Here is a 24,087-nt window from a genome sequence, read left to right as displayed (position 1 = left end):
GAATATGAGCTTTTAAAATTGGAGAGCTGCTTACATTGTCAGAAGCATGCCATTTAAATTGTTCTATTCATGACAAAAAATATTAATCATTTGTGAAAATGCAGCTTTTCCTACTTAGCTAAACAAGAATTATTAAATTGATGTCACTGCCTCTTTTTGGAGACAAGGTAGATGGGAATATTAGTAGGTATCCCTTTACAGATCTTTTTAGCTCTTTTATTCATATCACAGAGTAGTTAGGTCTCTGTGGAAAGTAGATTCGAAATGAAATATTGGCTGAGATGTAGAATTTTGATCCTAAGGTACATACAGAACATTTTTAGTCATTGGCTGAAAAGTGAAAGTTTTCAATAATGGAACCCTGTTTACTATTTCATGGTCAATTAATGGATCTGTTTTCAAGTCCTCATTGATAAACTGATAATRCGTGATTCAGAAAGAATTTTCAGTTGACTTTTAGATCTAGAGTATTTTGTGTAAATAGAATATAATATTATTCGCCAGTTGATTTAAATTCACTTATATATTWCACAGAGGCTATCTTGAAAGAAATACTTTTTATGCAGAGTGTCCTTTTTAAGGCATAATGGACATAGATCAAACATGTGAAAGCAGGACGTTCCGGACTTGATGTGGAACTATTTAAATTGTATATATAATCTCAGAAAATCTTAAAGAAATCAGCATTTATATGAAGTCTTTCTGATAATAAAGCTGCCCAGAAAAAAAAATGCATAAATATCTCATAGGAAATCAGATGGGTAAATATATTTGATTACCTTCTGGCTTAGCTGTTCTGATTTAACAATGCATTTTAGGTGCTACCAAAATTAATGTTTCACATATCTTCATAATTGTAGAAATAAGATAGCTTTTTCAGTTGAACAGTGATGTTTAYGAAATCCCAAATAATATGATTGCAGTTGTTCTGAACTGATGATTTATTTCTTTGTTGTGATGGTAGTCGGCACTGGTCAGCACTCCCTGTTTATGGCCCATAGCTGACGATGAACGATAAAGCAGTTTTCATATTCTTTCTCTTCTAATTCGCATCAAGGCGTGTATTTTCAGATTTAGTTACTACTGTACTCGCTGGAGAAATGTGCTAGTCTATAGTTATAGTAGGATACCACTGCATATGTTTTTGTTACCTTAGTTGTCAGGATGGTAAAACAGAAAGCACCTGGGAGGAATCAGCTGTTGACTGAAAAATGAAAGAAACATCTTTTCAGTTGACTGTTCTTGGCCCCACTATGTGCTAATTCAAAAAGTGAACTAAGAATGTATATGCAAGTGATGGATTCATTTTCTCTTTTAGTTCAATCTGTTCAATATTTTATACAACTTTCATATATACTATACAACCTTTCTCTCTCCTTCTTGCAAAGAAGAGATTTGTTTTAATTTGTCTCATCAAAAATCTGTTTCTCTAAGGTGTATGTCCAACCTTTTATTTTTTTGTGGGGACACTCCCACTGACCACATTTCAGAAGCTCTTTTTCCTTCTGGTCACAATTCAGCCACTAAGGATACTCATAACATGAAAGTACATGTTAATTTATTATTTTTTCCAGAAGTCCTCCTTCAACTCAAGCTCATTTAATCTCTTCTAACACAAATTATGATGCTTCCTAAACTGAGAAGACAATACCAGAGGAAATAGAAATAGAGTTTTCTTTAAAGCTTCTACATATAAAATACTGAAAATGTTGTTTTCTTGCCTTCCTTTCCTCTTCCTCTCTCCCACAATCCCCTCAAAAAAGGTGTGCAAATCTCACTCTGGCATTCTTGGTAAAGGCTTGGCACTATCTCACTCACCTACTATACTGGAAGCTCTTGAAGGAAACCTTCCACTGCAAGTACAAAGCAATGAACAGTCATTTCTGGAGGACTTCATTGCTTGTGTACCAGGATCAAGTGGAGGACGACTAGCAAGGTAACAATTTGTGTGCTGCATGAATAAAATCATTACTTTTTGGTTTTAATGTGTAAATTTTGTATCAAAATAGAAGTTTAGTTTGATGTTAAATTTTAAAAAATGCACTCTTGMTTGTCCTAAGCAACTATCTATATAATTTTACAAATTATGTCAATTATTAATTAAATAAAGCTATTTGGCCTTATTGTTTCTATTAATATATTAGGGAAAAGAACTGAAGCGTTCAGACCTTCTGCATCCCTTCTTARACAAAGGTCATATTTGTATAGCCTATGAATTAAACTTGTTTTGTGGCTAAAAGAGATTTTAATATTAAGTGTTTCTCTTTCCTGTAGATGGCTTCAGCCAGATTCATATGCTGATCCTCAAAAAACATCTTTGATTTTAAATAAGGATGACATTCGATGTGGCTGGCCAACTGTTATTACAGTACAAACAAAAGACCAGTATGGGGATGTTGTTCATGTCCCTAATATGAAGGTAATTACAATAATCTTGTCTGTTCCTATACTTGCCTTCTTTTAATAATAATTTAACGAATTAATTTTAGTATTGTAAATACTCTACAGAATACTCTTTGCATATTGCAGAAAGCAGCGTTCTTGAATTCAGTGTAGTTGGTGAGACCTTCTTGCCTCTACATCCACAGAATTGTTAAATTCCCTGTTATGCTAACACCATTTAATGCAATCTGATTTGTAATGACATGTATGCCTGTTGGAAAAACCTACTRTAGAATATATTTGATGATGATTATGTATGAGATGGTGAGAATTCATTTTTATTTGTAAGCCAAGAAAGTATATAATAAATTGTAAACTGAGTGAATGTGATTGAAAAGAGAATTAGAAGAGCATTGCAGAACCATTTTAGAGTCACTTTATTTTAAGAGTACAACTGCACTTCTCCCTTCCTCATTTCTGATATTTTGAAGTTTCTGTAGTTAATGAAATTTAAAAAATAACTGGCAAGGTCTGGAGTTCTTGATTTTTTTGCTTCACCTTCAGTTAATTGCTGATCTTCATGGCTGTTGAAGTGCTGGAAAGGAAGTGTTCCTGACAGCCTCAGATAGAACCTGCAACCCCTTGCAGGCTTCTTGTGGTAAAATCTATAGGATCTATATAAAAATTGGCTGCTTGGTTCTATCTAATTAAGTAAACAACAACAACAAAAAAGTGAACACCAAATGCTATTCATATAGTTTTAATAAATTAGTTTTCATCCATGTTTTAGATTCCACTATTACTCTGGAGTAGTACARATGTTTTCAAGACTTGACTTTGCTCAAGTTGAGATATAAATGAAATAGCTTATAACAAGATRCAAAGGCATAATTCCTGCCAAAAGAGTTCTGAGATCTACTCTTTGTATGTGATGTGAATTATCTTACAGTGGACTATAAGTTCATTAATGAACAGTGAGTTTATAACACTAACATGAGATTCTTCTTAGTCACAAACACACCTTCAGTGAAATTGAAATGTATGATTATTGACTTAAATTTGTAGTAGAGGAAGTAAAAAGGTGAGTAGTGATCCTAATCTATCAATCAGGAGAAGGATTTATCATAATATGCATATAAAAATAGTTGCTGTTTATGATTTAGTGACTATTTTTCTAAATTAATGTATTAAAGTAGCAGAAATCTTAATTTAATCATTCCCTTAGATTCATTCAGCATGCAATGCACTGGTTTAACTTGTAGTATATTAAATTAAATTCTGATYAACGACATTAGAAATCTACTGCAATTAAACACACTTTATTGCTGATTTTCACTGAGTTATGTGTAAACTTACTTTTAAGATGATTAGTCTGTTCTTCCCCAGAAAACTAAGTGCAGCTGACTCTCTGTTACCTGCAGTAACAGAAGTCWGTGGTACCTCAGGGGAAAARTCAAATCAAAGATGCATTAAAAAGACACAATATAAAGGTATAGTAGGGTGATTCTTTGTAGAGCTAATCAAGATCCAGTTTGGCCATTTCTGAGCCAGATTTAAGAGGCCCTGGTGTCTCTCTGAAATGTATGCACTCATTTGGAAAGCTCTCTTTTGCACTTTGTAGCATTTTCTGTTGTGGGAAAACTTAGSTAGGCATACAAGAATACATGTTGTTTTCTAGAGAGTGCTTTGGGACAGGCATAATTGGCACAAAATTAGAACTTAACCCTGCTGGCCCTTACTGATCGTGTACAAAGCCACTTGAATGCTTCCCTCCTGTTCTACGTTCTTAAGTTCTGCGCTGAGATGCTTCACTTGGTTATGCAAAGAGTTAAGTATAGACTCATAGGTTTCTGACACATGACTGGATTTATAGTGAACGTGTTACCCACTCTGTCACTGTACCTTCTCAAATGTAAAGAAAGTGTGAGTGTGTTTTCTCCCTAAATCATTTTCTGTATTGCACATGTTATTGCAGGTAGAGGTCAAAGCTATTCCTGTTTCTCAGAAAAAAACATCTTTGCAACAAGAACAAGCTAAAAAGGTGCAACGAATACCAGGAAGTCCTGCAACAGCTGCTTCACCTAGCACTGATATGACCTTTGGAGGACTTCCTTCACCAAAACTTGACTCCTCTTATGAACCAATGATAGTAAAAGAAGCTCGGTATATTGCTATTACAATGATGAAGGTAAACTACTGTCATTTGTGCAAGGTAGCTGTAAAATACAGTATTCTAAGTGTGTATGAAGTTGTGCAGAGGGGAAGGAAAAAGGTATACTTCAGTTTGATGACAATCTAAAAAATGAATTGCTTAGTTACAAATGGCCTTGATTATATTTATTAAGTTCAGGAGAAAACTRTGTGTATCAAAAGGGGCCAATTGCCTAAACTATAAACAGTTAGGAGCCAAAGTAGAATTTAAAAAGACAAGTTGTATCTTTGATTTTAGTTACACTGATTAACAAACCAGCCTGAGCTAGAGGGGAGAGGAAAACCGCTACTGAAACAGAAAAAAATACTAAACCTGTATACCCACATAGGGTTAGAGTGTTGATATGAATCTGTGTGTTAAACTGTAAGTGGTAAACATAGGAAAAAAGATACGAGCTCAGCACATTAAAAAGATCGTGCAAATGAGTTCTGTAGGAAAATATTAAGCAGAGTCTATTGATATTAGCTATTGTCAAATGGGACAGCTCRGAGAGTTTGCAGGCAACAGTTTTTAAAGATGTGGCAGGTGAAAACTGAACAACTGGTATTGATTTGAATATCAAATCAATGGTGTTGGAATCTATGGGGTTAACATATATGCAGTAGATTGGTGCTATTAGAGATGTGAAATTCCCCCACCCCCAACTAACTAGGAGAGTAAGGTAATAACTAGGATATGTTAAGATAATAACTAGGATAGATAAGATAACTTAATAACATGATTAATCAGGAATTAGAGAAGAATAATAAGTTATAATCAATGTGAATTTATGGGGAAAATGAACAAACTAACATTTTTTAATGGTTACAGACTTGTTTTCTGCAGATGATAATACTGGAGCAGCTATATGTAAGGAATTCAACATAGTAAATAGCAGCTTAATGAATCAGTGAAAGCAATGTGAAATCAACATGGTGTAAAACAAATGRTTTAAGAACTCACTAAATCACTTGTCTGAAAATGTATTTACAACTACAGAATTTGCGTCAGGGAGACAAGTGGATTTAATTTTGATTCTACTGGGGGTACTGCAAGGACCAGTTCTTGACTTGATATATTTTCCGATGACTTGAGGAAAAAATATATTATTTACTCAAAGTTAAGGCCAGGTGGGTTTTCTAATCATGTTTATACACAGGCATATGCTGCTKCTTCTTTAGTAACAAGTATCAAACCTGCTTACACAGCTGTTATGGTGACTCACCTTATAACCCATTAGATAATCTGCAGTAATTGACTGTGGAGCAAGAACAAAGTATCCAGGGATTAATCCCTGGATAAACAGGGATTAACAGAGCTGATGTACCCTTTGGGTGAGGAATGTTTGATATTACCTAGTTGACTTGTAATCATCTTTAACTTACATCAGGGTAAAATAAAGTGAAAATGCAAGTAGTCATTGAAAGTTGTCCTAGTAGATAACAGTACAAATGTTTGCAAAGGTGAAGAAGTAGAAGAAAATTACACACCTAGACAAATACAAAATGTGTCTCTCTTCTTGTTCAAGCATGCTTGACTTTTGTGTTTAACACCTTTTTGTGGAGTCTTCTCAGAAGTTCCTTCAAAATCAGTCTTTTCCATCCAAAAATTTCAGCTACCTTTTTTTTTTTCCATTCAGCAGAGTTGATATTTTGCTATTTATAGTAAAGACTGTCTGATTGTCCTCTCAGAAATACAACTGTGCTGTTACCTGCAGCGATTGGTTAGTTTATTAACAACTTACTGATTCAAGAAAGTGTAAAAATTCTCTTCCACTTCCCTCCCTGCAGTACTTAGCACACTCATTTCAGTGTAAAATGCAAACATTCAGTGACACTTCTGTTTTATATCAACATGCATGTTGTATCAGTACCTGATGGAAACATCCAAACGTGATTAGAAACTGTAGTTTATCACTACTTTTGAAATAAATCTTGACAGACTTGGAAACTGATCCCCCAAACCGTWTCTCTTATAGAGACTATAATGGTTAACCTGTGTCAGGTGTGCTCAAGTTTTTATCTCATCTCTTTTCCCTCTGTTACTTTTGATAGAACATGGGAATCTGATAACTCAGCAATCATTGAGGCCTACAGATAATCCTTGCTGAGATACTTCCTGCACTTCTGGGACGAATATTATCCACTTTTCTGGGGCTTTTCAGTGAAGACATTTCACAAGAAACTGAAAGAATGACAGGCTTTTTTCTAGTGGGAATCAACAGAAGTATCACCTCTAGTCACCTCTGTTAGTGACTGTAGCATGAATTGCTAGGTATTCTGGGCATTGTATTTTCTGACATCATCTTCCCTCCTCTTCAGATAGAGGCTTTAAAGGTTGTGGGGCCAGTCAAGACAGTGGTGTCTGAATGCAGTTTGTACTGTAGAAAGCATACACCTGTTGGCAGGTCATGAGACATAGGATGTTTCAGGAAGATAGGGAACTCTTTTTTTTTTTTTTTTTTTTTTTTTTTTTTTTTAACTTGTTTTTACCTGTCTAAACAGCTTGGTAAACAGAGTTTCAAGAGGATCTTTTATTGATGAATATAAAGATGTTTGATTGCTCTATGCGAATGACTAGAGCTGTGTTCACTGCTGACATTTACAGTTTACAAGGACAGATTACAGAAACTTTTGGAAAAGTCCTRGACCACAGACAGCTCAAACTAGAAGCTCCAGAATCTCAGGGATTTTCAAATATTGGTGGACAGACCCCAAATTTTGTCAGAACCCAGGAAACTGCATTGCTTAATCTTTGAACTGTCTCTAATTTAATCTGCTGGGAGAGTAGTGAAATCTAGCTTTTGCAACTGGTATATTGTAATGTGTATACTTTATGAATGCCATATGGATTTTTCCCAGCTGTTCACTAGGATGGTTTCTAAATTTCACTTCAGCTACTTAGTAATCTAGCAGTGTTCTCTAAACTTCTCACCCCCATGTGCGAAACATACGCATGCACTCTATATTTCAATTTAAACAGTGGTTATTCAAAAGCTTGCTTTCTTTTTTGTTCTGTGAAGCATCTTCAGATTATCATGATTTGTTTTATTTCTGAGGCTGTGGTTTCAGAATAGTTTAGGCTTATCTAAGAGCTCATCAGTTCTACAATAATCTGATTCATCTTCCGGAAGGCATATGTTTTGGCAGCTAGATTGCAGAATTAAACAGACATATACTACTCACTTTTTTAAGGTTAGTTTTCTGCTGTCATAGCAGATTAACTACAGATACTGGGGTGCTCATGGGAGGTCTCCGAGAAGACAGTGTCACACTCTTCTTTGAGGTGCACAGGAGAAAGGATATGTGGCAGTGGACACAATTTGTGAAAAGAGAAATTCCATTTAGATATGAAGGAGAAAAGTTGCAATGCGAGTAGTCAGACACTGAAATGTTTGATTTCATCATATAAGCAATATATATCTTTCTCATATATATATATATATATATCATACCTAAATAATTTAAAGAATAAGTGAAGGTATTTTTTCATTAAAGTCTGTCTATATGTGTGTTTATTTCTCTTTTTGTATTTTGAAATGCTTTCTGGTTCCCTATGCAATGCTTCTGGTAAATGTAAAGTTAGACTTCTGTGTTTCGAGAAAATASTCCACTTTTATTTTTATTTGTGACAGTGTTGTAATTGATAACTGTTGATACAATGTTTTTTATTTCATCTATTTATAGGCATATGAAAATTATTCTTTTGAAGAACTACGCTTTGCTTCACCAACCCCAAAGAGGTAAACRTTAAAAACTACCCTATAAAAGAGAATAAAATTAAAATATCCTGTCAGTTCTGCTTATGCCTGGAGCCACAAGCCTCGATTGCAGAGAAATCTTGGCTAAGTAAAAATCTGTAATGTATTTTCAACACTGAAAATGGTCTAATTTATATATTGTTTTGTTTCCTTAGATTTAGAGATTATTCTTTTTAAAATCTTGCATTCTTAATTTTTCTAATGTTGATTGCTTATTTSTATTATCCAGTTTCTGAATGTGATCTTTCATCATGTGCTATAAATACGTGTGACATAGAAGGTTGTATCTTTATAGGAAATAATTTGGAAATAATTGTACAGGAGGAGACAAATGGTATTTAGATTTTTCTGGAAGAAAACAACAGAATAGCTTCTATGTTAAGTGTTACAGATGATTTTCAAGAAGCCAATAATTACTTAATGATTTCAATTCTGTTTTGTTTATGCCTAGACCCAGTGAAAACATGTTGATCAGAGTCAACAACGATGGTACATACTGTGCAAACTGGACTCCAGGAGCAGTTGGACTCTATACCATTCATGTTACTATAGATGGTATCGAAATAGGTACTCAATTTTAACTATACTTAAGCAGGAACTATTATTACATTGTGTTCCAGGGTATGCATAGGTTTCTTAGTGCTCATAATGTTTATTATTAAAGTTTGTAACAAAACCTAGCACTCACATTTTGGCCCAAAAGTCTTAATTCCTTCTTCTTTCTTAAAAGAAAAAAAAATCACAATTACTCTCTTACTGAAATAAAGTCGTATTTGGAAAACATTTATATATAATGTGGTTAGACTACAAGAATAGTAGAGTATCTCATTCCCTACTATTTATGTTGCTTTGAGAGGTTTAGGACTGTAAGAAAAATCTCCTGTTTCAGCTGAGACTGACTGGGATGTATAGCTGAAGGGAAAAAAAAAACTGATGAGCCTAAGAAAAGGGGAAATTGTTTCTGACCAAACAGGAGTAGTGTAATTTCTCCTGTGGAAAATTGAGAAAATGTGGTCTTAATTGAGACTCTCAAATATTTGTAACAATTTTAAATGCTTTAGCTTTATTTCTTGCTGAAAATCTTTTGGCTGGCTTGCTGGTCTTTGAGACTGTAGTGTGGGATAGTATATATGAGGTAGAATGAATACCTGTTCAAAAAGGCCTGTATGTGGAATTGTATGTAAAAATTCAGCATCTGAAATCGAAAAGCGAAAGAAGCCTCAGAATATGTTTCATATTACCTGTAATATTACAAAAAATAAACCTATTTTATGGAAGCTTTGTGCATATTAAAAACAAAGAATTTAACTGTTACAATCTTTTGAGACTGCTAATCAGAGAGAGGTGAACACAAAACAAACCTGACCCAAGTTGGTCCCGCTTTGAGTGGAGGAGGGGAGAGCCACATAGATGAGGTTTGGACCGCTACAGGTCACTTTCAACCCAAATTATTCTGTTTCTCTTCTGTGATCTCATATCACTTATTCATAAATACTGGGTAAATACACACACACTTATGTATTTATATATATTARAAGTGTCAGGAGATTTCTTAAATCACAATGCAGTTTCTACTTTTCAATATTCCTTACAGCAGGCTTAGACTGAGACCTCTAGAAACCTTTTCTTTATCTGTTTGTGAGCCTAATAGATAGCCTGTGTACATACTTAACACTGTTTTTTCCCAAGTATGTCTACAAATGTACACTCTCATTCTCCTCCTCTACCTACAATAGTAATTGTAAACAGCCCTGTCTAGATAYGCATAGACAATACCTCTGCCATGTTTCATATTATAAAATGGACTGATAGTAGATCTTTCCAGTGCTGGAAGGAATTCAGTTGCCCTTTGAAATTGGTATATAGGGCACTGTAAGATGATGTACCAGGACCTCTGAATGGCCTAAAAGGCTATCACTTGTTTTAGACCTAGCCTACAAATGCCAAACTTTGGGGGGGTTGAGATTTCCTCACTGGGGACTTTATTTTAAAGTTGAATAGGAAGCAAAACCTTAGGCTTCAGAGCCAACRTAGCAGCTAGGTCAGTATTGTCAGGGCCAAGACAGAAGAAATGACAGCCCATAGTGGATGTAGATACTGGGGTTTATTTAAAAAGCAACATGATTAGAGCTTTTATCCTACTTGGTTATTTCACAGGTTCACTTCCTCCCTCCCATCTCAGGAGGCAGATCGATRCTGGCCCGGAAAGGTCAGACAGTCATGTCAGTTTGCATTGCATGTCATGTGCAATTGCTTGCAGTTAGCTGTCTCAGAGGGTACTGGCCAAGGTCCCTGGGCATCCCCTGGCATTTGTCTCTTCACATCTTTCTGATCCCCAGAAGCTTCCCCCACTTCCAGGATCCTGCCTCCAGTCAGGATCTTCACCCTCTTCTTTCCCTACCCTCCTCTTCTTTCTGAGACATTCCTTTTCAAGAATCCTTCTTTTTGGCCTATTTCTTTTCTGGAATGCCAGGCCCTCAGTTTTTCCAGTCTAAATTGCTCTATGCAGAAGCACGACAGTGATTAGTCTYCTAGTTGGAAGATTCAGGACATGCCACTTTAGTTAATGAGGTACCAAAATACATAACCAGCTCATATCAGTTGCAGTTAGCAGTGGACTTGGGTGTTCAAAAGTCTGATTTCAGACATTCATCCATGGGTGTAGACACATGTGCCTGCACCCACCCACAMCAAATTATCTGTTATCACCTAGTATTCACAATTTAAGCATTTTTTTTCCTGTGATATTCCACCCCATGCTTCTGCATCTAGACTATTTAGATATTATTAATGTAATGATGTAGAGTCATTTGGTTAACAAATTGTGGATATTACTCAGGCTTTAACTTACTGTTATGATTGGGTTGTTAGTTCAGTTTCAGATGCAAGAAGGATYAATTCAGTAGCAATACTTCAGGCATCAATTTTATGGATTAATACCTYGCATATGGAATTTATAGTCTGATTTGTTAATTCATTTACCTGATGTAATGTATTAAGCAATATTTCAGATCTAGAGTTGAGGGATGCACTTTTCAGTCTTAACATTGTTATGAGACCTTTCTATCTGCATAGTGCTTTTGGGTGGGCTTCATTCTATGATTTTGTACCCCTCAGACTGTGTTGACCCACTATAATGAGATCCACAYGGTTAATATGATGACTATACTGCAATATATCGAACAGTATGCGARTGCAGTACTTGGTAACATCTGCTCTTGCCTCACAGGTGTTCTGGAGCAGATGTTACAGTCAGCAGGCTGTAAGCACATAAAGTTAGACTATGCTTAATACAATTAGTGTAAACAACATTTCAATTGAGTGCATTTTCTTGTCTAGCAGTTCTGCAGCCTTGAGGGTACAATTCCAAGAGTGACCTTTTCTTTTTAAATGTACAGTAGACTCATGATTGGATGGTATTTGATTGATTAYAACCTTGGGGGTTGTTTATTTGTTCATTCATTTTTTGACTGTTTTATCAAATCAGTCAAATTTCCTGTTAGTCCTACAGGTAATATGGTGAATAGGGTAGCAAAGGTATTGAAGGCCTCTCGTGGTTAGGCCCAGATCTCATAGGAAGTTCTATGTGAGTTTGTCAGCAATTCATCTCTCAGTGCTGTGCAACGCCTTTTGTAAATACATAGTGATTCTCAAATACGTGCAAACACAGATACATATAAGATTCATGGTTCAATATCTACGAGATAGAAATGGGATAATCAATTTTCTGTGTTACTTATAGAAGATAAAATTAATAAAAGATTGTTTTAATCATTATCTTTGTTTCCCAAGCTGAAACATTTYGCTTCATAGAGGCTTCCAGTGTACTCAGTCATGTTCTCTCTGGTTCTTTGTCAGCTGGTTCCCTGTCTTCACTATATAAATAAACAAATATACACTTCAGTTTAAATCAGCAGTTGTTACATTTCTACATAGAGTTTACCATCTTTTTCTCTTTCTATCTTTCCTTTAAAGGGAAGGTRGTTTTTTTACTTAAGAACATGCATTGCATAGGGTCAACTTTTAGAAATACTAGAACACTGCTGTTAAGCTTGGTTATTAGACAAATRTGAGTATCCTCTAATACTTATTTATACCATATTGCTTCAGTCTTACTCCTGTTCTGGTTCAGTCTTAATATCTTATCGCTATCACCTCTCAAGCCTTTGAATACTCATGCTTAACTTAAGTACTGACAGTACTGGTTTTCCCCTCTGTTTCAAACCTTTTACCTTCTTAGTACCACTCCTGTATTCCTTCTCACACATTTGTTTAGAAGAACATTACTGAAACCAACAGTTTWATTGCTAGGTCTGGCATCTTCTTTTCAAGTTGCTGCTCTTCAAAGGATCACCCTTCAAAATGAAACAAGTAGACTTACTAAGGTCACCAGGTACTACAGTTCGGCTTTAATTGTGACTGCTGAAATAATTTCTCTTAAAATTACCCAAGGTTACATCCGTTACTTAACTTTGAATTGTTTCTCTACATAGATTTTTCTTTATGATTAGAGATTTTTTTACTATGTCTTGGGATATTTTCCAGCCCATTCTGCTTTTATAATATTGTTGGTAAGATGCTATCTCTTTATGTTATAGGCCTTTTCTTGTTGTATTACTGTGCTTCTAAGGCTCTTACCCATTTACTACATTGTTGTGATTAGCATCTGCAGCAGGACARTCATGTATTAGCTATCATCTGACCAGAAGCTTTGACTTGCCCACCTTAAACATTTAACTTTTCACTGCTCACAGTTCCTTGAAACGTTAACCGTGCAGATACCATTAGGATGGAAGATTACCTGATTAATAATGCTTGTGTGCTTAATGTGTGACAGATATTTAGGAGGAACATTAAATGATGTATCTGTAGATATTCTCATATGAAGGTTCAAATATTGGGAAAGTARTACTTTGCATAATTAAGTACATGCACATGTTGCTTATGTGAGACAGATCAGTGAATGGTTATTTTGTGTGCTCTGAGTTATAGTACAGATCAACTATAGTCATCATTTGACTAACATATCCCCTTACAATGATTTTTATTGATCTTTGTTTGCTTATAGATGCTGGTCTAGAAGTAAAAGTAAAAGATCCTCCAAAGGGAATGATACCACCTGGAACCCAGCTTATTAAACCAAAAGCAGAACCTCAGCCAAACAAGGTTTGGAGAATTAAAACACATACATATTTTAGTAGTCTTTGGGTTGGGTTTTGTTGTTGTTTAGTACATGCTTTATCATGTTTTAGTGGTGCAGAATCAAGTGTATATGTAAATCACTTTAATATACTGAATACATATAAAATGAAAGGTAGTCTTTCTGTTTGTTCATTAATAAAACTGAGAAATCGTGCAGAAACCACCTTTCTCTTGGTTTGTCACACAAGCATTGTGCAGCCACTCTGAAGAATACAGACTGCATTATGCACAATTCTTAGTTCTTTTTATTTGATATTGTACTATAGTATGAAAAGGGAAAATAGCTTTGTAAAGATCTTGTTTGTCCTCTGATAAGGCTCTTTTTTTTCAGTGAGTATAAAACACTGTATGACTTTAGTAACATCTATCTTAGAATTACCTACTTAATTTCAGCAAGTCCTGTCTGTAGTTTTTGACTTCTCCATTTGTCCCAAAGAACAAATTAGGGAGGAAAGCTGAAGGGTGGCAATGCTTTAAAGAAAATGCTCAGATAGGAGAACAATCCCTACTTTCCCTGAGATGCTAAGGAAGTGATATCCAGCAAGGTGTTGCATCTTTTTTTCATGGAATTAACTTGTATTAGAAGATGTGGAATTCTGAAATACCACAAGATTATCCTCTCTGACTTATTAGAACAAAGGTGGACTATTTCCCTCTAATATCTAAGCAGAACATTATAAAGTGTACATGTTACAAAATGTTCAAAAAGGATAAAATATTTGCCAACATATTACCTATACAGCGTACCTTGATCTATTTCTTTACCAATGTTCTGGATAATCTAGAGACAATAACTTTATTATACAGCTCCCCAGTCCATAAATTGATCGAGTGTCTGCTTCTGCCKCTAACAAAGTTCACCTGCCTGTATCCATGAAAGATCTTGCCTCCCTTACCACGGAAGAAAAAATAAATAAATTTACCTTGAGCTTCCAAGCAGCTTTTGACTCCTTACTGCTTTTTTTTTTTTTTTTAATCATTCTTAGGCTTTCTCCTTTCTCTTGTGATTAGGTTAGCTCTTCATGACTTCCTGGTTACRCTATTAACCTAATTAAAACTTCCCATTCCTGTTGGATGAGATTCATCTYACATAAATTAATGATATCTCATCTAAGCTCATCATCATATGTGTCATTCGCAGTCATTGAAGTGAAAGAGACATCTGCTCCAGGGTGAGCTGATGAATAAATTGCTGGCTGGAAGTACCTTTTATGTTTTCAGTTACTGCAAGGGGAATCTAGGTGCCTGGCTCATTTATGATAGCTACACTTAGTCTCATCATACTCACTGTGACAGTTATGAATACTTGACCAAAGTTAGATCATTGATATTCTGGGATATTAGCTAGTGTTTAATCATCTCCCTGTGTCTTTCTGCTTGTGTGTCTTGGTTTTTTGTTTTCAGTTGTAGGCTCTTTAAAAGAAGAGCCATCTTTCTGTCCTGTATACCTAGTGTCTGTAGAGCCTTCATCCATGATGAGGATTTATTGGTATTGCAATAATACACTAGATTTTTGTGGTAAAGAATTTAATTAGTTATCTTTGTTCTATGTCATAATAAATCTCATAAACAGGTTTGAATAATTCTGTGTGTATGAACAGTATTAAAAATAATACAGGAAAGTAATTACTCTATTCTGCTCCATGCTTCTGAAGCCAAGAAYGCAAATTACACACGTATCAGTCAAAGGTGGTCCAATATACCAAATCCTGTTTAATTGAGAGGAATGGGCTAGTGAAGCTCTGGAAGCTTCTTCCTCTTCTTTCCAGCCTTAAATTTCAGGTAGTTATAGCCAAAGGACACTAAGAGTACATTCTCAGTGGTGATCTGTTCTCAACTCAGAATATTTTTATTGAACCTGTGGAGCATTCCAGTTTTGAGGTCAAACTTGTTTTAATCTCAAGTTGAAAGTGTCTGATATATCATGATTGTCTTTATTCTCCYTTATTTGAAATGAGATGAAAATCTGACTGTCAAAATTGATAAAGCAGTTTACTATAGTTACCTGTTTCCAGCCTGGAGCATATGAGTAGTAAGAACTGCTATTCCCTTACTGTCTGTGAAATTCAGATAAACTAAGTTTGTAGTAAATACCTGCCAAATCCTATTGAGGGAAACATTCTCTYTCAAGTTATGTAATGTAAGTTAGGGTATTTGGAACAACTACAAGAAAGCAGCCCTACTTTAGCTGAAATGGAATGGGCAAGGCACGTACCCATGTGATTGTATACTAACAGATTTTGATGGTTTCTTCTGTCTGCGTGATTGGACAAGAAGCTAGTGTCAACTGCAAAAAACAGAAAAGCTCTGGGCAGGATATGGGTTTTTTACCTCCCTTCCTAGGAAGGTAATGCACTTGTTAAGGTATCCTGTACAACACACTTTTTCGTGCTGCAAGATGTACCTGTTTTGACATTCACCAAATAGGACAGCACAGTAACAGAGCTCTTGCAAAGCACTATGCACTGTTTATATGTGTATGTATATATAKGTAAAAATACATACACATACATATGCATGTATGTATATGTATATAATGTATATATTTATATATATACACACACACAGACATACATGTGTATAGGTATATATGTGTGTATACGTATGTTCATTGCTCTGCCTGTCTGCATTAGTCACTTCTTTCAGGCTAAGCCCAGTTTTGTTTGCTCCATGGAAGAAGTGACTGTCAAGTTGTTAGAGAGTTATTCAACCACTGTGCCATAGGGAAATGTTTAAAACAAAGAGATTCTATATCAAAAAGAGTGACATAATTAGGGGCAAAGGAGAATTCTTTATCTGTGTTTTCTAGTATTCCCTTAGACAGTCTGTTAGTCAATGTGATCCCTAAACAATCTATATTTACAGTTTAAGGTTTTCTATTAAATAATTAGTTGCTACAAGGAGGGAAAACACTCTTTACAGGCCTTTATATATTCCTAAATCTGATGTGTGAATTCTCCTTTCTCTTAATTCAGGTTTTTAATTGAAGCTCTAACTAACCCATCATGATTCCTGGAGCCCAAAATTTTGGGATAATAATGCAGCACCCCCTAATTTGCATGGCTTTGTTTATAAGCTTGTTTATGTTGGGATTGCTGTCAGCAGTGATTCAGCATTGTATGTTTACAAAAACCTTGGAAGTTCTTGGACATAGCAGTTAGTTTTGCCTGTTRAAAGAAATCTAAATTCTTGGAGTAACAGGATTGCTGCTAAACAAAACTTCACACATTTGGGAGTAGAATTAAATTTGAAAATTCTAGTATTTATATGCTTCTTACCTTTTATCAATTTTTTTTTCAGTTAAGCCATTTTCCAGTGAAACTTGTCTTTTTTAAAAAAACTGCAGCCTTTAAGATAAATACAGTTTCTTTAAAAAAATGAATTAATGCACTTCATCTTTAGATTTCATTACCTTTTCCTGAGTTGATTCTTTCCTTATCATTTAGTGCTATAGRTTGAGTAAAAGATTATTTTTATGTTATTAGTTGATACCTTTTTCAGTTTTACATGTGGAAATAGCCTTCCAAAAAAAAGTTTTGTACAACACACACGGAATATATGAATCTCTTAAGCCATCTTTTTGGTTTTGGAAATTCAATTTCTGGTTTTACTTTTGGTCTTTGATGGGTCAGGTGCCCGATAATTTGTTTGAATGGCAAAGAAATGATGGTGAAAAAACAACCTCGAGATTTTAGGYATTGTAGTACATCAGACTAGCCACAAGGAATGTCTGATCTAACCTTCCTATGGAAAAGGGRGAAATAATTGAGATAGCTATCTTATAAATAAAATAAAGAAGTGGAAAGATCTGGTCTCTTACTATTTTTAAATTGCTACTTAAAATGTTTTAACTAAGGAAAATATCCAAATTTTGACTAAAAAGCTGACTAAACAGAGTAATTTGGTAGCACCATCTGGGAAACAGTAATCTTGGGTTGATGGGTTACTGGAGATGTTAAATTGGAAAAAAGTAAGCCTTGAACTCTGAAAGTTACAGAAATTAATAAAATGGAGCTGAGCAGTTAAAAGAATCAGAACTTTGTACTAAATACTGTATAACAGATTTTTCAGAGCTTGGGTCAATCTACTTCTACTTGTAGGATTTTTATTGAACATTATGATTGTATTGGGTGTAATAAAAAATAAAATTGCACACAACAGCTATGGGAAACCAGCAACAAACTGTAACTCTTAAGACTGCCATTTCATCACTGTAGCATTTCAGAATCTGTTAAATCTGTTCCTTTTTACGCTTTGAGAACTCTGTTCCAATTTTTCTTCCTTACTGTCTTCCTTTGCTTCTCTTAGGTTCGCAAATTTGTGGCCAAGGACAGTGCAGGGCTTCGTATCCGTAGCCACCCTTCCCTTCAAAGTGAGCAAATAGGCATAGTGAAAGTCAATGGATCCATCACTTTCATTGACGAGGTAATTAATGAAATTTCTACTGAAAATAGGTCTAAGGTGTAAAGTTAATTCATGCAAATAATTACTTGATTTTCTCATGCTTAGCTTTTGACATATATAATTTAAGAACATATTAGCTATAAATTGCAAAATTCTAAATATTTACCAACTTCATTTTTTAAGTTGTCATTTCCTTACTTATTTTAAAATGTGTGCAACAAACTTTTGAGATTGTGACATGAGGAAACAAAATTCTTAGTTCATATTAATCTCTAAGTTCATTTTATTATCTCTAAGGGCTTAGTTCTTCATGATTTACTATTTCAACAAAAATTTGAAAGTGTAGATATCATTTACATTGTACCTTTCACTTACACTTCTGAAAGCTCGCTATTATGTTAGACTATTGTGCATGTATTTTTCTTACAGTATAACTTCATATGCAAGGAATATTTTTGCAGTATACTAAATAAAAGCAGAAGTGGAAAAATCAAGAGTGGGGACAGTAAGCTTATGAAGGCTTAGCTTATTTCTTTGCTCTTTWCTCTCAAAGCAAATCCTGTTATTGCATGATCTGATTTAAATTTAGTTTCATTCCTAGTCTGCTAAAAGCATATGCCTCTGATTGCTCTGATACTCCAATTTTGTCAATATTCCTCTTTACCTCTTCTTACATCCTGCACTACAGTTAAGAGCATTTCTCCCTTGCTACTACTGTCTGCTTGTGTAAAGGCTKTTAATCCTTACTAGCCACAAACAGTTACAGGAGGGCATGGCTCGTTTTTGTTGCTTGTTTCCCATAGATCCACAATGATGATGGTGTTTGGCTGAGGCTGAATGATGAGACAATAAAGAAGTATGTTCCTAACATGAATGGTTACACTGAAGCCTGGTGTCTCTCTTTTAACCAGCATCTTGGCAAGAGCCTTCTGGTACCTGTTGACGTAAGTAAAAGGTGCCTTTGAAAAATATACAAAGTACACTCTGTCCTCATTATAAGCCTTTCTTTAATTAAGGCTGTAAATGATTAGTTCTGGAGTAAAAAGTCTTTTATTCACTAAATACTGTCTTGTATATTTGTTTGCCTTTTTGAGGGCTATTGTGTAATGAGGGTGGAGTGTAGAAAGCTACAAGACTTTTTATGTTGAAGACTTCTTTTCTAGAAGAGAAGCAAAAATGTAAGGAACAGTATAATAGTGTATTAAAGTGTAATCATATTCAGCTTTGGTCTGAACCAGTTGTTTCTGATGCAAGATCTCRTTGTTCATGTAACAGCCCATTGATGTAGTGATTTTGGAAGAGACTTACTGCCAGAAGTTAATCCATGTAACTGATGCAGTTTTTTAAMAACTTGAAAAAAATCCTTCAGATCTATTGTTTTTTCATAGATATCTTTCATGAGTTTTACATTTGAATTCTTGAGTTATCAATTTACTACCTAATCAAAGAATCCTAAAGCATCAAGACTGGGTAACAATATTGAATTTATAATACGAGTAAGCATAGTATTTGGATAACTTTAATGGTGATCACCACTGCTACAGCTCAAAGATTACACATTTCCTGGTGACAAGGTATGGCAAAGGGTGGGGGGGAAAGTACATTAGCCAAATCATTGTTTCTTAAAAACTGTTATGGAAGTACAAGCCCTTCTGGCTCCTCTGTCTTTGTACATTCCCCCAGAGAGGGGAGAAACTCAATTTCTACAGGGCAGAATGTGAGCACCAGATTAGTTGCTGCTACAAGTGTTTAGACTCGGCTTTTCCTCTGATTGGTATGAGTTACAGCGTGCAGTTAAAGACAACTAACAAATATTTGGCCAATTAGAACACCTATTTCGCCCTGTTTATATTTCACTAAAGTAGAACTGAGATAGTCTCAGTTCCAGTGAAATGGAGCTGCTTGCCAATAGCAAATCTGGCAATTCATATATGACCTGTGGCTGCAGCCCGGTATTCTRAGAAAAATCAAGTTATATGAAGTCACCAGATCTTGCTATTCACTTTCTTTTCCAGAAATAATTTGTTGACAGAATTCTATTTGGAGATTTCTTTTTWAAAAATCTTTATTTTGGAGAATTACTTTAATATTGCATTTGGGAAGCAAACTATTTCTATCCTCAGCCATCAGTCCCTCTGTTGCTATAGTGACAGGCTTATTTATCTAGATTATTTTAGAATATATGAAAACACAGAAAAACAGTAAGCTTTGCTTAAAATCTTACTTATATTTTTGGCCTTAGAAATCAGTACTCATTAGAAAATAGCTATAGTATACTTCTGTGAAACACTGATGTTTGTATGCAGCAGTTAAATTTTACCCATTCATCCATGATAAAAGTGAATTCACCCATGACTAAATATTTAAACTTGGGTAAATAATCTAAGAATGGATGGGTATTATATTTGGTGAGTTTTTTTTTTTTTTTTTTTTTTTTTTTTTTTTTTTTTTTACTTGCTGAAGGCAAACTCTGGGGGCTTATGAGGTATTTTATATCTCTGGAACAGTAGTTAGCAAGAATTTACTACATAGTATTTTTCAAATAGCTCCAGTAAAAACTTTTTTCCAGAGAAGAACATATTCTGTGCTCTCTAAGAATAGCTTGAAAGAGATAGTTCATATAAGAAAAAGAAAATGAACATTTGGTCTCAACAGTGTGAGAGATTTCATTTGAATAAGAATGTCATGTACCATGCATTATCATTTTTGCATAAATTTATAGTATGCATCTTTTTCATACATTTCACTGTATGACTGCTTTTGACARTTCATACAAACTATTACCATCTTTGGCTTCTTTTTAAAATGTATTGTGAGCTAATTTTGATACTTTTTGAGCTGTTACGAGCTGAGAGGTATTGCTGGTTTTCCTTTAACTACCCAGTTACATTACATTCTTAATGGCAGAAAGTAAAATTCGCATACCTTCTTAGCATCAGATCAGTGAGCAGCCAGGGCTAGCACTGCAAAAGTTATATGAAAGCAATTGTAACGTGTGTAATACCGGCCGTATTTTGATCGTTATAGTTACATAATTAGAAATAAGTTTCAGATGGGAGGTTTCTGTGCATCTCATCTTTCCAAATTTTTTGAAAGGACATAGAAAGGAAAAGGGAAAGAATAGTCTCTAACATTTTCTTCCTTTCTTAAAGACCACAAAATACAAGTAAAGGTTCACTGGTTTATGTTTGAATGCCCTTGTCTTTACGGCATGCTGTTACACCATAATGCACCACACAACTTAATGAAATTCAGTGAACTCTTTTGTAAGSTCCTGATTTTTGTAACACAGTTTAACATTTGTTTTTCATGCTGAATCCAGATCACATGAAGTGATATCATTTTCTTGGTAGAAGGTTTTAAAATAAAATCTCTTAAGGTAATTACTGAGCTGAGAATATTGAAAAACATGTATCTTCTATCCCTCTAAACTGTCCAAGAAAAGAAYTGTATTTTAAATTGTCCATTTTGATAAATGCAGTCCTCTAGAGGTGAATGACCCATATGGCAAAGGATTTTCAATTCAGTAATAAATGCTAGAGGTTCAGTGGAACAAACTGAAATTATCTATATCTGTGCATCCTTTTATGTTGATTTGGATAACTGAATGACATTTTGAGCAGAATGTAGTAAAAATTCTGTTAAAATACAAGATTTTTTGAATCCAAAGCTGTCCTACCAGTGTTGACTCCGGAAGAGGAGGATGTACTGGATAGGTCTCATACATGATTGAAAGTACATATCGAAAATGAAATGACTGAATTAGTTCCRGTATTCCATGTTCAAATTAACATCACCTTCAGTTACTTTTGCAGTTATTTTTATTTGACTCCATTTTTAGTTATCATGAGTGTACAGACCTAGCAAATGCTACTTTTCATTGCATTTAGATGCATAAGCTTTTTGTCATCATCCTTTCAGTAAATAAAATCTCTCAGTACATTTTATAAAATCGATTTAACATATATTTTCTAGAAAAAGCTTTAAATGATCTATTTCATTATTACGTTAAGTTAGCAGTGAACAAAGAAAAAAGATTTTCAGAAGTGCTAATTTCAGGCTCTAGTCCTGTGTAGTGTATATGTTGTGTTTGCACTTTATTTATAGATACAAACAAAGCACTTTATCGTAATGCAGTATCTAATAGATCTCTGAAATGCACTGTTTCTGTATATTTTGATCAAAGTTATTGTATTTAAAGGACCACGGAAAAGCAGAGATCCATTGTAATTGCCAGACTATTTATTTTAGCTGTGGTCATTTATTTTGTAACAAAAGCTGTATTGGCATATCTGCTTCTTTTGTTATTCTTGTCCTTTAATGAGGAATTACTGTGTAGTCATTGATCTAAAATTAGGAATATTATCCATTGTAGGCGATATGATAATGAGACTATGAGTTGTAGATGTTACGTGGAAACATTGAGGCACAGCTACAGTAGACTTCACAGTCAGTTTAGGCTTGATAGGGAACAACTGGAGAGTAAATAACTGTTGGGCAAGATGTAAAGATGATTAAGATAAGCCTTACTGTATTAATAAAATAATATTGAGATTTTAAATACTCATTTATTTACTACTAATTTTTGATGACGATTTATGTTCAATTCTATGATTTCTGAAACTTAGACTTGGAAGAGTCTATGAAATTAGGAATTCCAGAGATTATTTTAATTTTTGGAAGAGAAGACTAAAATTAAAAAAAAAATCTAAATCTACTGATGATAGCATAAAGACTAAATATAGATGCTTGGATGTGGTGGTTTCTAATTGTCTAATTCTGAATAAATGCATGTTTGGTGTTATCCTCTAAACTTGTATATGTCACACCAGGAAGACAGGGAGTTTTAAAAATTGAAATAACCTATAAAATGGTTATTTCTGGTTGGCAAATGCAGGCTTTTTATAGTCATCACAGTTTTATGTCAAATTGATACACCTTTACTTTGCTATCTTCATATTTAAAAAAATACCATACCCCTCAAAAACAAAAGAAAAAAACTCCAGACATCTTACTTGTATATTAGTACCTCTTTTGATTCCAGATAGATATACTGTGTTCTAAAGAAATTATGGTGATTGACAGTTTCTCTGTTCTTGTCAAAATTGGAAATTATTTGCTTGATGTAAGCCAAAATTTTGCAAACAATGTATAGCTAGATTATTTGCTTTTATCCTGAGATGGAGTTGCTTGTTTTTAATATATGTGAATGTTTTTTCAAGGAATACAGAAAAAGCATGCCAAGGTTCTCAATTTCTGGTTAAAGTAATTCATTTCCTTTTCTTTAACTTCTGTTAAATTTTTAATGTGGGTGTTGTACAGGAATTTCACTTGGTTCCCTTGTCAAAGTGGAGATAAGGAAATAAGATTTTTATGTGTGTTTTAATATAGCATTGCCAAGGGTTTTCTGTTATAAATACTGATCATTAATATTACTATCTGTGTAGTATTACTAATTCTTACATTTAACAGGAACAATGGAAATATCTTTGAAATGGATAGAAGCAAAAGCTGTACTTCATGGAGAATAGATAGCTTTTTTTGGTGTTTTCACCTTGGGCTAATAAATGCTGTCCTAGCTGTTCTGTGGGAGAGAAAAGTATACAGAACTTTGCTTATTTCCTTATATGGGCAATTGATTATAAAATTCATGAATTCTCTTTTGCAGCTCCACTTGGTTTATGATACTTCATAATAAACTAGTAAATGTATTGTATATTTTATAAAAATCAATGCAATCTCAGGACTCATTCTCCTTACAGCACTCTATTATAAATTTTTACTTCTAATAAAGAGTGCCATTTGGGTATGCAAACTAGTGATATCATTTTGTACAAGTGAGTTGCTTTCAGCAATATTGAACTTAGCAGTTCTACATCTTTTCAGTACTGAATTGGTGACTAAAAGTCATATGCAGTTGTCCTGCAATAATAATTGAAATTGTCTGTCAAAAGAGCAAACTGTCTTACTAAAAAACTGTGGCTTATACTGGAACAGTTATTGCTCATTATAACAGAAGTGTGGGATTTGTTTTCCACAAAGTCTCAAACTTTATAAGAAATGTCTGTCTCTTAATTCAGTAAATGGCATGACACACTACATTCATTTTGAGCTTTTGACATACTAAACTGCTTTTGTTTAATAGATG

General features: G+C 34.4%; 1 protein-coding gene across 4 annotated transcripts in view; it reads left to right on the top strand.

Annotated features, from left to right (window-relative positions):
• The window catches only part of MYCBP2 (MYC binding protein 2), a 211,450-nt gene that overhangs the window by 118,418 nt on the left and 68,945 nt on the right, over nucleotides 1–24,087 (top strand). For all 4 annotated transcript variants that reach the window (XM_085309535.1, XM_085309537.1, XM_085309534.1 and 1 more), the window contains exons 45-52: nucleotides 1,764–1,936; nucleotides 2,275–2,419; nucleotides 4,358–4,570; nucleotides 8,260–8,315; nucleotides 8,785–8,900; nucleotides 13,402–13,499; nucleotides 17,844–17,960; nucleotides 18,743–18,883. In XM_085309535.1, coding sequence (XP_085165661.1) covers nucleotides 1,764–1,936; nucleotides 2,275–2,419; nucleotides 4,358–4,570; nucleotides 8,260–8,315; nucleotides 8,785–8,900; nucleotides 13,402–13,499; nucleotides 17,844–17,960; nucleotides 18,743–18,883 — 1,059 coding nt within the window. The remainder of the gene's footprint in view (nucleotides 1–1,763; nucleotides 1,937–2,274; nucleotides 2,420–4,357; nucleotides 4,571–8,259; nucleotides 8,316–8,784; nucleotides 8,901–13,401; nucleotides 13,500–17,843; nucleotides 17,961–18,742; nucleotides 18,884–24,087) is intronic.

Source organism: Rhea americana, unplaced genomic scaffold (genome assembly GCF_003343005.1).
Source record: "Rhea americana isolate MKP2758 unplaced genomic scaffold, rheAme1 scaffold_3, whole genome shotgun sequence".
NCBI lineage: Eukaryota > Metazoa > Chordata > Aves > Rheiformes > Rheidae > Rhea > Rhea americana.
This window is presented reverse-complemented; position numbering and strand designations above follow the sequence as displayed.